Source organism: Echiichthys vipera (assembly GCF_963691815.1).
Source record: "Echiichthys vipera genome assembly, chromosome: 21".
NCBI classification, from domain to species: domain Eukaryota; kingdom Metazoa; phylum Chordata; class Actinopteri; order Perciformes; family Trachinidae; genus Echiichthys; species Echiichthys vipera.
Window position 1 is genome coordinate 20,835,108 of NC_139846.1, and position 14,059 is coordinate 20,849,166.

The window sequence follows — 14,059 nt, forward strand, 5'->3', positions numbered from 1 at the left end:
ACACAGCTGCACAATAAAACAGAAATATGTCTGAGTTCCTGTAATAGGTCTCAGTGACCTGCAGTCTTTCATCACCGCTTCGCCCCTCTGTTCCAAAACCCTCTCCTCTTCCCTCGATTCATCGCTCCCCTTCATTTCCTTAAGTGGAATAGAGATATAAACCTGGGACTTTTTCACCCATATACCTTCTCCCTCACACACGCACACACACATGCACACGTGCTCAAACACACACACACACATGCTGACACACATGCAGTTACACGGAGCTATGACATCTTATCTACACTTGTGTGTGTGTGTGTGTGTCAGGCTGAGAAATAGATTGCTTCTCCTCCAGGCTGGATTCTGGAGGCAGTGTACAGAGGTCTGCTTGGCTCTCTACCTTATCACCCACTCCTCCACAGGACGAAATAGCCTGGATTCCTGCTCATGAAGGCCCAGCCTACAGTCATACTGGACTGGACATAGTAGTCTAAAACCACTGGGCTTAAGCCACCCTGTTGGATGATTGACAGAAACCAAGGCTGAAACCAAGTTTGGACCCAAGCTGTATTCAAGGAGAGACTACGCATTTTTACCTTGGAAAATTGTATTTTCTTGTTGCAAGACATGACCACAATGTTCTAACCAACTTTGGCAAAGACAAGAAAAGCTCTGCATCAGCTTGTAGAACTGCACACCATCACGGTTACCTCACCACATTATGTTAATGTGTTCATTCGACTGTTCGAAAAGTCACTAAGGTTTCTTTTCAAAACGATGCTATGTCATTAGTAAACATCCCAGTTTCCATCCAAGCCTTTTCTACTGTGAAAGAGGCTTACAAACCAAATCCACTAGGGAGTGATGTTTTGTAGCGTTCCGCATTTACCCCCAACCCTGTGCCAAACACACGCTCCTCACCGGCATCCAAATGCATATGATGTTTGTGATTCTGCATGAAAATGAGTTGAAGGAGCTAAACTTTCCTCCCAGTCTTCCCCCCGCGGGCTCTCATCAGCCCCCCCACCCCCGCCGCCTTTGATTGTGCGCCACACAGAGTGACAATTTAAAGTGATAGTCTAATCTCCTTGGATTGTTTTGCATGGGTAAATATTTTGAGGCGCTTAATCTAACTGAATGTAATGATGCATTGATGGGGTAATTTATTATTCAATCAGGCTCGCGTTGAGGCTGATTACTGGAGTGATGGCACTGTATATGTGCAGGTGGGAACATTCGCGCACAAACACACTTGCTCACTCAGTCACCACCCCTCAGTGTGCACATGCGAGCGATTTTTTAGTAAATTAGCATAAGAATAAAGATGGGAGAGACCAAATCCTGCAGAAGTGGCTTGGTACGGTGCACCCGCTTCGCGTCTGTGACGCTGCTCGAATGAAGTGCTGTCTGTTGTGGCAGAAGCAGCTTAGCGGCTGTCATTTGGATAGAATCGGCAGGGTGTTACTGGCATGGTATTACTAGCGTGGTAATGGGGGTCTGGAAACAGGAGGTGGGATTGTTGGAATCCAGAAATCCAGCCCCTTATGCTGCAGCATGGCTTGCTCCCGGCCAGCCTATCTATATGCTAAGTGCCACCAGCAAACCAGACTAAACAATTCTTGCGTCTGGGAATCATGTTGAGCTCTTGTCTTGGCTTATTTGGCCCGGAAGTCGCATGAGACTGAGTGTGTGCTTTGGCTATTTTTTCTAATTTTGTGTGTCCGGAGTGAAGTGTGTGTCTGCTTACTTTGGAACCTCATTGTCTGGAAAGCTTCCCTGATGCATGATTCATCATCTCGGTTCTGATTGTTGAGTCAACTCATGTCCACACACAAACACACAGACTACTATACTGTAGTATAGACTAAGACACTCCTCATACAGTATCTTTCACTAGAAGACACAATATATACAGGAATGTTTCATCACTGACTCACCATTTACCACTCTTATCCCATTCCTGTCTTGATGACCATATAGTTTCTGTCCTCTGCTGCTACGTGCAGAGTAGCCCTGCGATTTATCCCTGCTTACCTCAACTCTTCCTATTACTTCACAACATACAGCACCACATCGCCTTCCTTATCCTTCTATATCTGTCAAGCTATGATAGTACTTTATTGTACTTGCATCTCTTATCATGTTAATGCTAATTCATCTCTGTCTGCATGACCTCACTCTCTCTAACTCTCTCTGTGTCACCTCCAGGGCCCAGAACCTTTTCAAGCAGGCCATGCGTGGCCCCGTCATCCTCTTCCACGTGGTCCCTGCATCTATGATGAGACAGTATGAGCTGCTGACGGTCCGGAGCGAGTTTAGCCCGCCCCAGTCCAACAGAGTCCGCTTTAGTCAAGATTCTCAGTGGCCGGGGGACAGGTCCAGTGTGGGGTCCAGTCAGATGGGGGGACTGATGCCCAGATCTGGACCACAACCAGGCTTCAACCACGAGTAGGTTTAAGAGTTAAATTGTGTAGAATCTGAAAGTGAGACAGACAGAACCTTCTGTCCGGACAGTTTAAAAAAAAACAGGTTCATGTTTGTGCACATAAGCAGTCTCAGGCTCTCCATGAATGTGATTCTGTTTTGCTTGCACCAGTCAATCAGTCAAGTCAACGTCAATATTAATCCTTAATAATGTCACTGTGAATCCATCAGTGTAAAAGAGCTACACAATAAAAGGTAAGAGAGCGGATTGATCATCTTGTTAAAAGCCCATTTCATCTGCATGTGGTTACTATTCATTTCTGTGCCGTCTTTGTCCTGATTCCAGAAAGATAAACGTGGTTTATTGAGTAAGTCTTATCTATCGGTTTAGTCTTAATTTCAGTCATATACATCACTAAATCTCTATCCATCCTGTTTATGTTACATTAAATCAATCTATCAATCACTGCACAGAGATAATCATTTAATGCTGAGACATTATTATTATTATTATGCATCACACTTTACATTATAGCAGCCTGAAGGATAATGGCCGTATATATACCCAATTTTAAACCACTTGTTATTAGCTCAAAGGAAAAAAAGGAGAAAACAAACATTTCATTAACAAGAGAGAGGGACAGAATGCATGGTATTAGAAACTAACAACCTTAACCCCACAAGCAATTGCTCAGCTAATAAATTATTGACTGGACAAGTGCATTTTGACCAACCCATTGATCCACAGAGCAGGCAGGCCCAGTCCGACATGTCTGCATCCTAAGCTGCTCTTACTATTATTATTTCCAGCAGTGGCCCAAAAGTAATCCTGATACCAGTCCAAAACACATTATAACTATGATGGTTTGCCATAATATTGTAATGTTCTTGTTAAAGTTGTTGCTGAAAAGTTGACCCTTCTCATTTTAAAATACACAGAGCGTATGTAAAAAAACGCCTGCTTTATTTTTAGGCACATTATGTTCAGGTCTTTTTCTGTAGGTGAAACACAAACTAAACCTTGATCTGTGTCTTGCTCTGTAGCAACCAGGGACCCCTGGCAGGAAGCACGCCAGAGCCGAGCCGACGGTACGCCACGTTACCCCACACCTTGGTCTCCAGGACCTCCTCAGCCCCCTCCCCCTCCCTGCAGCGCAGGATAAGCACAAATCCGTCCACCAGCTCCTACCTAAAGAACAAAGGACGCAAATTCAACATCCAGCTGAAGAAAGGTAAGAACCAGTGAACAGAATGCATGGTTGTGAAAGGGAAAATTTTGCTTTGCATTTTCATACTTGATCATCGCAAGTGGTTTGCTGGCCTCTCTGTGTCGTCCCGACCAGAGCACTTGGTGCACAAGTGGGAGGAGAGGCGCAAACAAGAAGGCTTATTCAAATGAGGCAGCGGAAGGCAGGTTGTTGGTATTTTGGTGGAAATTGGGTCAGAATAGATGTCTCAGAATGTCTTTTCCTGGTGCAATGTCATTTTGCTGCTGCCTCGGGTAATTGTATCAACAGGAGGGAACTTAATACATGGAGCTAATGTGCAGTAATAATGGAATAATACGTAACATTTAAATAAACTCTTGAAATCAAACATTCATCATCAAAAATAATGACTAATGTGGTCGTAACAACTTCATTGAACACGTGTATGAATCACCATTTGAATAATCAAGTTCCACAAAAGAAAAATTAGAAAACACAGTAGCAAATTAACATAATATGTGTGATGGTTAGATACAGGGAAATTTGCGCTCAACAGGAAATATAAGAACCCGAACCCATCGTCTCTGTAGCTTCAGCCATGCAGGTAAATAAACCCACAATGATTATTGACAGACCAGACCAGATGGGACGCCAGTGTCCCATCGTACATGATCAATGAAAATGAGTAATAAATAAATAATATATAAATTGCTCCTTTTGTGGTGAAAGCAGAAAAACCTGTCTGAATTTATCCCTAAATGAACATGCATGATTGCATGATTCTCACAATATATGTCGTTCACAGCTGTTATACAGGACCTTATTAAAAGCTTCTAGTTCAGGTTATTAAATCTCTGCAGCCATCTGAAGGCAGCGGTACAGATACCTTGACAGATCCAAAGCATCTTAGCACAGTGCCATGACGCATCCACCCATCCGCTGTGTTTACCTTCAGTAAATCACATGCAAACGCACACACACACACACCCACACACACACAGAAATCGTCAGTTCGTGTTTTACTGTTGAAAGGCACTTCAGAGGTACGCTATTGCGCGGCACCATCCAGACAAAAAAAAATGATTCTTGGAAAAGCCAATTTGTGCGTGACTGTGGTTGGCACGGCTGTTTGAGAGTGATGAGAACGAATGGCTGAGAATGTATTAATAATTAATCCCATCACACTCTGACTTTACGTAGCTGCTCGATTCTCTACAGACCAGACGCAGCAGCATTCTGCATTTCATTGCTCTCAAAGTTTCAAGGTCAATATTTTTGCAAGGTTCATTTATTGTTATTGTACCAAACAAGGTTGCAATACAAAATGCTGCTGTAGTCACTTTATGATAAGATGGAAAGGAGGATGAAATTGGGGTTGGGGTCCACTAACATTCATGTTTAGACAAAAACATACAGTTCAACTATTTGGATCATCAAGAAGCTGATGTTACAACCATTAAAAAGTTTGTCCTTCAAGGGGAGGGCGGATGCAAATAGCACCTGTTTCTCTTTCTTCCTATGTCTTTTTCCACATGTCACTGTCACCCCACTTTACTCCTCACGGCAACAAAGGGACAAGAAGAATTCCTTTATTAATCCTGCAACAGGAAATTTGATTTTTTTCACTCTATTATTATTTTTCATGTTACACACACACAGGCCCGAAATACACACACACACACGCACAAACAGGACCTATATACATGCAATTAATGGAGAGATGTCAGAGCGAGGGGGCTGCCAGTGACCAGTGCCCCGAGCAGTTGGGGGTTCGGTGCCTTGCTCAACAGCACATCGGCCGTGCCCAGTAGATGAACTGGCACCTCTCCAGCCACCAGTCCACTCTCCATTCATGGTCCACACAGGGACTCGAAATGGCGACCCTCCGGTTCCCAGCCATGTCAGATATGGACAGAGCTTCTGCCGCCCCAAGGGGTGTCTCATCATCTGTATGCATTCATTCATTTCCTCCAGAGTAAATCTTTCAAGAAGTATTAAAACATGTATCCGTCTTTGTTCTTTGCATTAGTGAGCACGGATCCACTGCTTCTTGAAAGCAGAGGTTGTGGTTTGATACACTCGTGCTACATCACCGCGGTCTTGTGGTTAAAATATTAAGTATCAGCAATCAGTCTTCTTTGAACTGAGGTTGGTTTGTTTGTGGACTTGGACAGACCTTTGATACTGGAGCAGTTGTATATCCGAGCCAACCATTGTGGCGGGTTTATTGCCAGACTCCATCTCATTTTCATCACTTCACTATCTTTATAAGAACTGACGAGCAGTTGGTTGTAAAATGAACCAGTGCTGAGGTGACTCGCCTACTCCTTGTCTCTCTCTCTCTCTTTGCTCCTTTTTTTTCTGTAGGAGGGAGCAGATGTTAAGTCGAAAGCTGGCACCGAGGCCGCGGCAGCAAGCTTCAGGGAATAGTGCGGCGAGTGAGGGCAGCAGCGCAGGCTAAATGCAACATGCTCCGGGGAAATGTAGTCACAAGCTGCTCTAATATGTTTGGCGTAGGTCCCCGAGTGCTGCCAGCAGAGTTCTTTACATAGCATGGGACTGCAGTGCAACTTATACTTATTTTTTTTTATAATGTGATGAAGCTCTTCTCCTTTTCTGCACACAAGCCTCTCATTTTAGTGAAACCAAGCTGGGACGATGCGGGCGCAGTTCCAGCGGAGACCGATGCCAGTAGTTTCTTTTATTTTCACGAGTCACTTCATGGTCATAACTCTCAGAAGTATGCTCTAAGTGCCAAATTGAAAAAATGGTTTCTGATTTTTGCTCATGATTTAAATGGGGCTTACCGGAATGGATGTGTCTCGCTTGTAAACTTCAAGCGATTTGTGAACTCAAAATTGGGGATTAATTATTGTCCAAATGTCGTTGAATTGGAAGTTTTACTGCTGAGAGAAGTGTGCCCCTGAAATCCATTTTGACAGTTCCATTTTATTACCATCAGACTTCCTCACCACTAATGTACTTTTAGAAAGGCTTCAGCAGTTTTGTTGTTGACTCGTTGTAATTGTTGTGATTCGGCCTAAGTGGGCCTGAGTTCCGAGCGGCAGGAGCACATGTTACTTGGCAAATAAACAAGAGTGCCTTAATCAAATAGTGCAGTCGAAAAGGACATATGCACCCCATTAAGTCATCCTAATGTGCCTCAGCCTCTCCTCATGTTCACTGTTTAATTGGCTTATTGGAGCCAGGATTTCAACTAATCCAGAAACAATACAATTACTTTTATCCCAGTTTTCGTCTACCCAAAATAAAGATGTCAGTTGTTAATTACTGCAGGCCTGTTAGAGATGCATTCTCTTAATTGCCTGATTGGAGACCGTTAATGACAGGATCTTACAACGGGCAGGAGTTTGATTCTGCTCGTTAGGGCTGTGTGCAGGCCAGGGGAGGGGGAAGGCACTGGCATGGGAGGGGGGTTGCAGTGGGAAGGGGAACAAAGACAGTGATGTAGAGGATTGGAAAAGGGCTCCGTAATGTGCAGCTTATCTGGATCTGAAACTGCAGGACAGAGGTACGGTGGGATATCACTGATCACGGAGCGATGGACAAGACTTTATTTAGAAACCTGATTCATCACGTTGTCACCTTTTATTAGTTTATCTTATTATGTCTAATCTCTTAGTAGGGAACTTTTTGACATGGCAGCATTGTGACCTTGTATTAAAAGTTATTATTCATCATTCATGAAGACAAACTCTGCACATTCAACTTAAGCAATCACAGCCTTTCCCGTCTGCTCTTATCACACTGCATTGACGGGGAGATCATGGCACGTCATTATCCTCGGCAGCTCAACTTTTTGACATTTTATAAGCAACCTCTTCACCACCTTTCCACAAGTTTGTTTGTGTGCAGAAGCCGCAAGAAAGTTGCCATCCGTGCTTCTCGCTCTTTGTGTTTCTTGTTCATCAACACCATCACTGTCAGCGAGACGACGGAAAGTTTGTCAGACTGCCAGAGAGACATAGGGGGAAAAGTAGGTCACGATGAACCATCAGAGGTGCTGACAGCTCTGTAAAATGAGCAGCTACTTTGACACGAATGCTAATCACTGTTGTTACCACCAGAAAAGCCTCCCCTGAAACCACATAACGCAACTCTCCCACTTGACTGCTAGAACATGCCGACGGCTAGGTTATGCGTGGTGGAATGTATCTTTCTGAACGCTGTTTTTAAAGACTTATCTAATAGCATAATGTAACAGGGACGGTGAATGTTCTCATTTGTCCAGGTCATCGTTATCCTCAAACAATTTAACTAAGTCAAGTTGCTTTTGACTGAAATTGCATTGGGGATAATAATGTAACAGGGTTATTGAATTTTTTAATATTCTGTCAAAGAATAACCTGAAAAACCCAATTGATTCGGTTTACCTCATACCCTAGCTGACATTTGAAACTATTTCTTGCTTTTATTTGACAAATTCAGGTTTGGTCCACGGAAAAGGTCAGGCCTGAGATCCTCTTATTTATCCATTATTATATTTGCCTACCTCCTCCAGACCAGCAATTCACTTCCATTTGATGAACCTTAAAGGTCAGTCTTAAAACCTAACTCAAATGTCTTTGCACAGCTGATGTCTGAAGTGTTATCTCAGATTCAGCTGTTGAGCCTTGCCACTCACTGCACTTAGGAACAGAAACAACTATTAATGAACAAACACATGATCTCTATAAACAGACATCTGCATTATTGCAGAAATTGTAGGCAACGGGACAAGATAGTGGTATGAAGAGCGTTCTGGTTCCTGTTTGTAGTCCGTTTGTAGTTCGAGAAGTATCGACCAATCACATTTGAGCAGGCTTTGGCTGCATGCAGGTTAGTCTCACATTGCCAGACCTGTAGTATGTTCTGGCTACAGCGACTTATCATTCTGGGATAGGGAAAAACCCTCTGGCTTGTCTGTGTTTCTTTGAACCAATCACAGTTGTCTTGGAACTAAACGGACTGTGCCCTTGCAAAACAGATAGTGGAAGGCCCGTGCCAGATGCCAGGCCCCCGTTTTTATCCCATCACTATACATCTGGTGAGCCAGATTACATGCAGGTAAACAGTCTGTGTGGAGAGCAAAAGAGGCAAAACATTGGCCAAAATGCAATTTCAGAACCCATCGGTTATTATCTGATGACGATTTAGCTTTTTATTTGCTATTTTAATGTGCTTAATGTGAATTTGCATTCATATGCAGATATCTGTTCACAGAGATTAGCTTAAATGTCCTCTGGATCCGGATCTGGTCACTAATTGGAGTATAACAAGGGCCCACGGAAGAGGATGTCTTTGCCCAGATATCTGCTGTCTTCACTGAAGCCCCGAAATATTGTCTGTTGCCCCCGGGGGCTATATCATCGTCAGACTGAGAGCTGATGAGTTCTGAGATTGATGCATACATAATGAGGATGTTATGCAAACTTCAAACTATCTAGAGTATATAGCAGAAGGATGCCTGGACCCAGACATGATTTGAACGCAGCCTTCTGACCTGCCATTGGTCACATGGTACATGGATGACTCAGAAAACAGCCGCTTTGCTCTTGAGGTGTAGTGCACTACATTTTAAGAGGCTATTGAACAGCATGTTGAGGCATTTTACAATCCATAATCATTCACTTTTCTCTGCTTATTCTGGTCCTTAACTGGTCTTTAATCTGATGCGAGAGTGGCTTTAAAGTACACATGGATTTATCATAAACACTCAATTTTGGTTCATAGCTTTGACACTATATTTAGAGTTTGGGGCATTTTTTCATTTTTACTTACTTAAAACATGAGTGAGACACACCCTGATGGCAAGGATGGACGTAAGTCTGCTTGTGTTGACTATAGCTTGACTATAGTTCAGAACATGGTGAAAACCATAATTTGATCCCTGCATTGTGGTTTTTCATGTTACAGCGCCATGTAATGAAAAGGATCTTAGTTTCTATATAGTTTCTAAGAGTAACTGCAAAGGCACTATGGAAGTTTGGCAAAACATCTTTAGGTTCCTTTCTGAATTCTTTATACTACTATTAACTATAATGACATACTAGTACATATTTCTTCTAAAATGCATGTGGAGGGACGGACACACATTTTATATCTTCATATTTTATCATTTTCACAGTGGATAAAGTACATAGTGGTTGTTTTTTAGGGACTTAAAATGAAAACAAGAAAGTGAATGTCACTTTGTTTACCTTGGGAAACAAATCTTTTGTTGATGACATTTATGAACTCGGAGGACTATGGAGGTGCTTGAACACTTTACCAAACATAAACACATTATTTACTTCCCCCTCTTCAGAACGATAAAGTTTATAATATAACTGTTTTTTTCTGATTTCTGTGATAGCACAGCACGACAGCGCTCAGGCTGACAATCTTTCAATGTAATTGCCCAGGTTCACGCACTTCTGCTGGCAAAACATACCTAATGAAGTGTCCTTGAGCAAGACATGGAAATGTCAAGGATTGATGTTGTGTGAGAAACCACTGAACTCACTCTTGCAATTAAGCATGGGGAAAACTACTCAGTAAACTATCACATTACATTTCTAACTGTATGCATTTGGTTTTCATTATCCCTAGGTCCAGAGGGTCTCGGGTTCAGCATCACATCAAGAGACGTCCCCATTGGTGGCAGCGCTCCTATTTATGTCAAAAACATACTTCCTCGAGGGGCCGCCATCCAAGATGGCCGATTGAAAGCTGGAGACCGGCTCCTGGAGGTGGGGCAGCACTTTCTAGCAACCTCCTACCATTTAATAGCGATTGATGTTATTTCATGGACTCATTATCTATTTTACTGATATGGTTTTGTTCCAAAATTAAATCTTTTCAGAGCTTTTGTTTGAAATAAGTAAATCATACTTTGTTCCCCATGGCTATGACATTTTAGCTCCAGCTTTGAATTGCTGAGTAAAAGTGGTTAGAGGGAACGATATTTTGATTATACCACTATCAGACTGACATGAAAATCAGCTAGTGCTCACTTCAGGGGAAATAACCCATCTTCAATACCAGCTCCAACTGACTGGTGCGTAATCTGCATAAAGGTTATTTGGAGGCCATACTGGAGGCCATACCTTGTTAAAGTCGGAGAGTTCTTTGATTTTAGTTTTGCTGCTGAGTGTGTGTATCTGTGCAGCCCTGACGTTCCCGTACAATAGTGCATTCTCAATCACATTTCGAGGTAAACACATTTCTTCTCAGTTATTATCTTTGTTGTATCACAAATATGCGTCTAAATAAACTCAACGATAGTTTGCATAGGGAGAAGGTTGGGGTGGGTGGGTCTGTAAAAAAAACACAGGACTCAGCCAAGAGACTGCCGTTCATGTCCCGTGTAAAACCAAAAGTCAGCCGTTGACTTGTTTTGGTAACATTCTTCACTGACATATGTTATTTAAATGAGTAAGAAGCCTTAACACTAACCTGTAAAAGTCATCTTTTTCAACACCAAACCAAGTATTTCTGTTTCAACGTTAACATGAAAATACATTTCCTTGAAACGTAATGCAGAATGCAGTTTAGTTTGGATTTTAAAAAAAAATGTATTTAGCACGTTAAAGAAACAAGAAGAAGATCCCATTTAAGAAACATTAAGTAAAAAAAGGACATGCAAGGGAAACCCAGAAAAACCATAAGGGGCTTGACATGTTGGGTTCCCTCATTTATTCAACAACATTTAACTATATTCTAAATATATATAATTAAAATAGAAAACAAAGTAAATCTCAATAATAAAGGACAGACTAAATTGACAAAATTGTGTGTGTGTGTGTGTGTGTGTGTGTGTGTGTGTGTGTGTGTGTGTGTGTGTGTGTGTGTGTGTGTGTGTGTGTGTGTGTGTGTGTGTGTGTGTGTGTGTGTGTGTGTGTGTGTGTGTGTGTGTGTGTGTGTGTGTGTGTGTGTGTGTGCGTGCGTGTGTCTGTGTGTACGTGCAGGTTAGTGGAGTGGACCTGAATGGTAAGAGCCAGGAAGAGGTGGTCGCCCTGCTCCGAGCCACGCCCATGGGTGGGAATGTAAACTTGTTGGTGATTCGCCAAGAGGACTCTCTGCTCCCCCGAGAAGTGGTCAGTAGCCAGCCAGCACTTCACCTTATGACCTCTGTCTTTACTACTGCTTTCCCACTCAGAAATAAGAATATCACTTTAACAACTTTAAGACGTTGGGATTCCTACACTAGTGATGCACTTGATAGTGAAGGAGAATGGTACCTTATCATTCTCACATTTAAACCCTTAAAAACATAAAATGGTATTGAGGAAAACCAGGATTTCTTTATTAAACATATAAATAGAAGAATGAGACGACTTTTCTCTATTGTTTTAGGTGTATATGACAATTATTATTGTTTACAGGGAATTAACCAAAGTCCCGTAGTTCATTTGGTCCAGCACATCCCCACTGACTCAACAAACTCACTCTAGAAATATGGTGAATATCATTCAGTGCAGCTGGGATATGGATTAGTCACGGTGGCTGCACTTTAACTGCTCCTTCGACCCATCAACTTCTCTGTCTGTCAATCTTTCCATCGTGCTCTCCGCACTGCAATTTTCATTTGCTTGTTTCTTTTATGTAACTCTATCAGTGTTGTATTTGTTAAAATGGGTTTGTTAGTTTAGATTTATCATTTCTTAATAGATTTATGTCCTACTGTAAAAATGAATGATTAGGAATTACAAGCGGTAGTTAAAAGACGGCTTTGAAGTCCATATAAGCCTTAACATTCACCAGCCACCCCAGATTGAACACACATGACTCCGTAGGTGTTAGGGTAGACATGAACCCCCCGCCATGCACACATTGTACACAAACACACACACGCACACACACGCACACAGACACACACACACACACACACGCACACTCACACTCAGACACAGACACAGACACAGACACACAGCCTACACACAGGGTGACTTTGGCTGTCGTGCAACAGATGGCGAGGCTACTGCCCTCGTCCAGCCTGCGCTCAGTCGTTCTGACAGCATGCTCCGGCGTCACAGCACCTTGGCAGTCCAGGAACCCTTAATGCCAACCTCAGCCCTACCCATAATACTCAGGCTGGCACCCGGGCTGTTAACCTCGCCATGGGAGCTGTTCAACCTGTAGAGTAATGGCCCTCTGGGACACATTTTACTCTGCTAATGTGCCGTTTCTCCAGTTAGAAATGCATCAGCCTAGACTTAGCTCCACTTTAATCACTCTACAGTATTACTTTCATTTTAACATTAATAAAGTGACAAATGGGCTTATACATATGTATATGTCATCCCTACTTGTATTAAAAGAGCCATAAGCTTGCATCTTGAAATGTGTCATTCATATTAAAAGTGTAAAGGCAACATAATGCGGCTATACATGATCTTTTTGGCTGCTGCTGCTGCTATCAAGCCTCTGACCTTCAGGTTACAAACACAGGCTCTTTAATCAATACAGCCAACACTTCAATTCTAAATGGAGGGATGCACCAAACGGATTCATACCCCTTGTAGGCATCCTGGACCGCAGTTGGACAATGCTGCAGGAAGTGTTAAAAAATGCACAACTGCCCCTGGGCTGTGGATTCATGAGCGGCGTGGTGTGGAAGTTTGATGGGTACACACTCTTCTCAGGCATGACGTGATTAGAAAAAAACACATCATGAAAACACTGTGATAATCTCTCTTTGTTGTCTTTGTGTCTCCCTTTTGGCCAACTTCTAAACACTATGACAGACTGCCACTTAATATTTCATCACTTTCAATGGCAGAGTAGCATTTTGCTACTCTCTCCCTTACTCTTTCTATTTTCTTGTCCTCACACACTTTCACATTTCCCAGCAGTGCTTTCACAAATCTCAATAATCCCTACAAGTATGTTCATAAAAATCAGATAAGCATGCCTGGGCTCTGCCAGTGACAGTTATTGCAAATAAAGCATGGAGGAAAAGCATGGTTGGTAATTGCCTCCTCTGTCAAACAATCTGAGTTTGTGTGTGTGTGTGTGTGTGTGTGTGTGTGTGTGTGTGTGTGTGTGTCTTACGTGCTGTCACTCATGTTATTCCCTCAATGACAATGTGATGATGTTTTAAATTGTAGCACGAGTGACATGCCACTGAACTGTAGGCATCTGTCAGAGACGTATGGCCTTACAAACACACACACACACACACACACAAACACAGTGGCATGAGAACCAGCGGTAAAGATTGAAGTAGAAAGGATCCATTTTTTGTCTCGTTGACATTTGCCTGCTGATGTTTAATGTCAGCGGCGAAAATCCCTCCACGTCTCCTTTTGTTTAGATGTTTTATTGTATGCCAGGAATACTGCACGCGCACCCAGAGGAATTAATTTACCCTCCCAGCATGTTTCCTTAGCGTCTTTAATTACCATGGTCGGGGTGTATTTTGACATGCATTCAGAAGCAATAGCAGTAGCTCTCAATAG

General features: G+C 42.6%; 1 protein-coding gene across 3 annotated transcripts in view; it reads left to right on the forward strand.

The window, feature by feature from the left end:
• The window catches only part of LOC310963228 (partitioning defective 3 homolog), a 365,271-nt gene that overhangs the window by 172,990 nt on the left and 178,222 nt on the right, over positions 1-14,059 (forward strand). For all 3 annotated transcript variants that reach the window (XM_083935934.1, XM_083935936.1, XM_083935935.1), the window contains exons 9-12: positions 2,194-2,433; positions 3,454-3,641; positions 10,209-10,348; positions 11,567-11,695. In XM_083935934.1, coding sequence (XP_083792060.1) covers positions 2,194-2,433; positions 3,454-3,641; positions 10,209-10,348; positions 11,567-11,695 — 697 coding nt within the window. The remainder of the gene's footprint in view (positions 1-2,193; positions 2,434-3,453; positions 3,642-10,208; positions 10,349-11,566; positions 11,696-14,059) is intronic.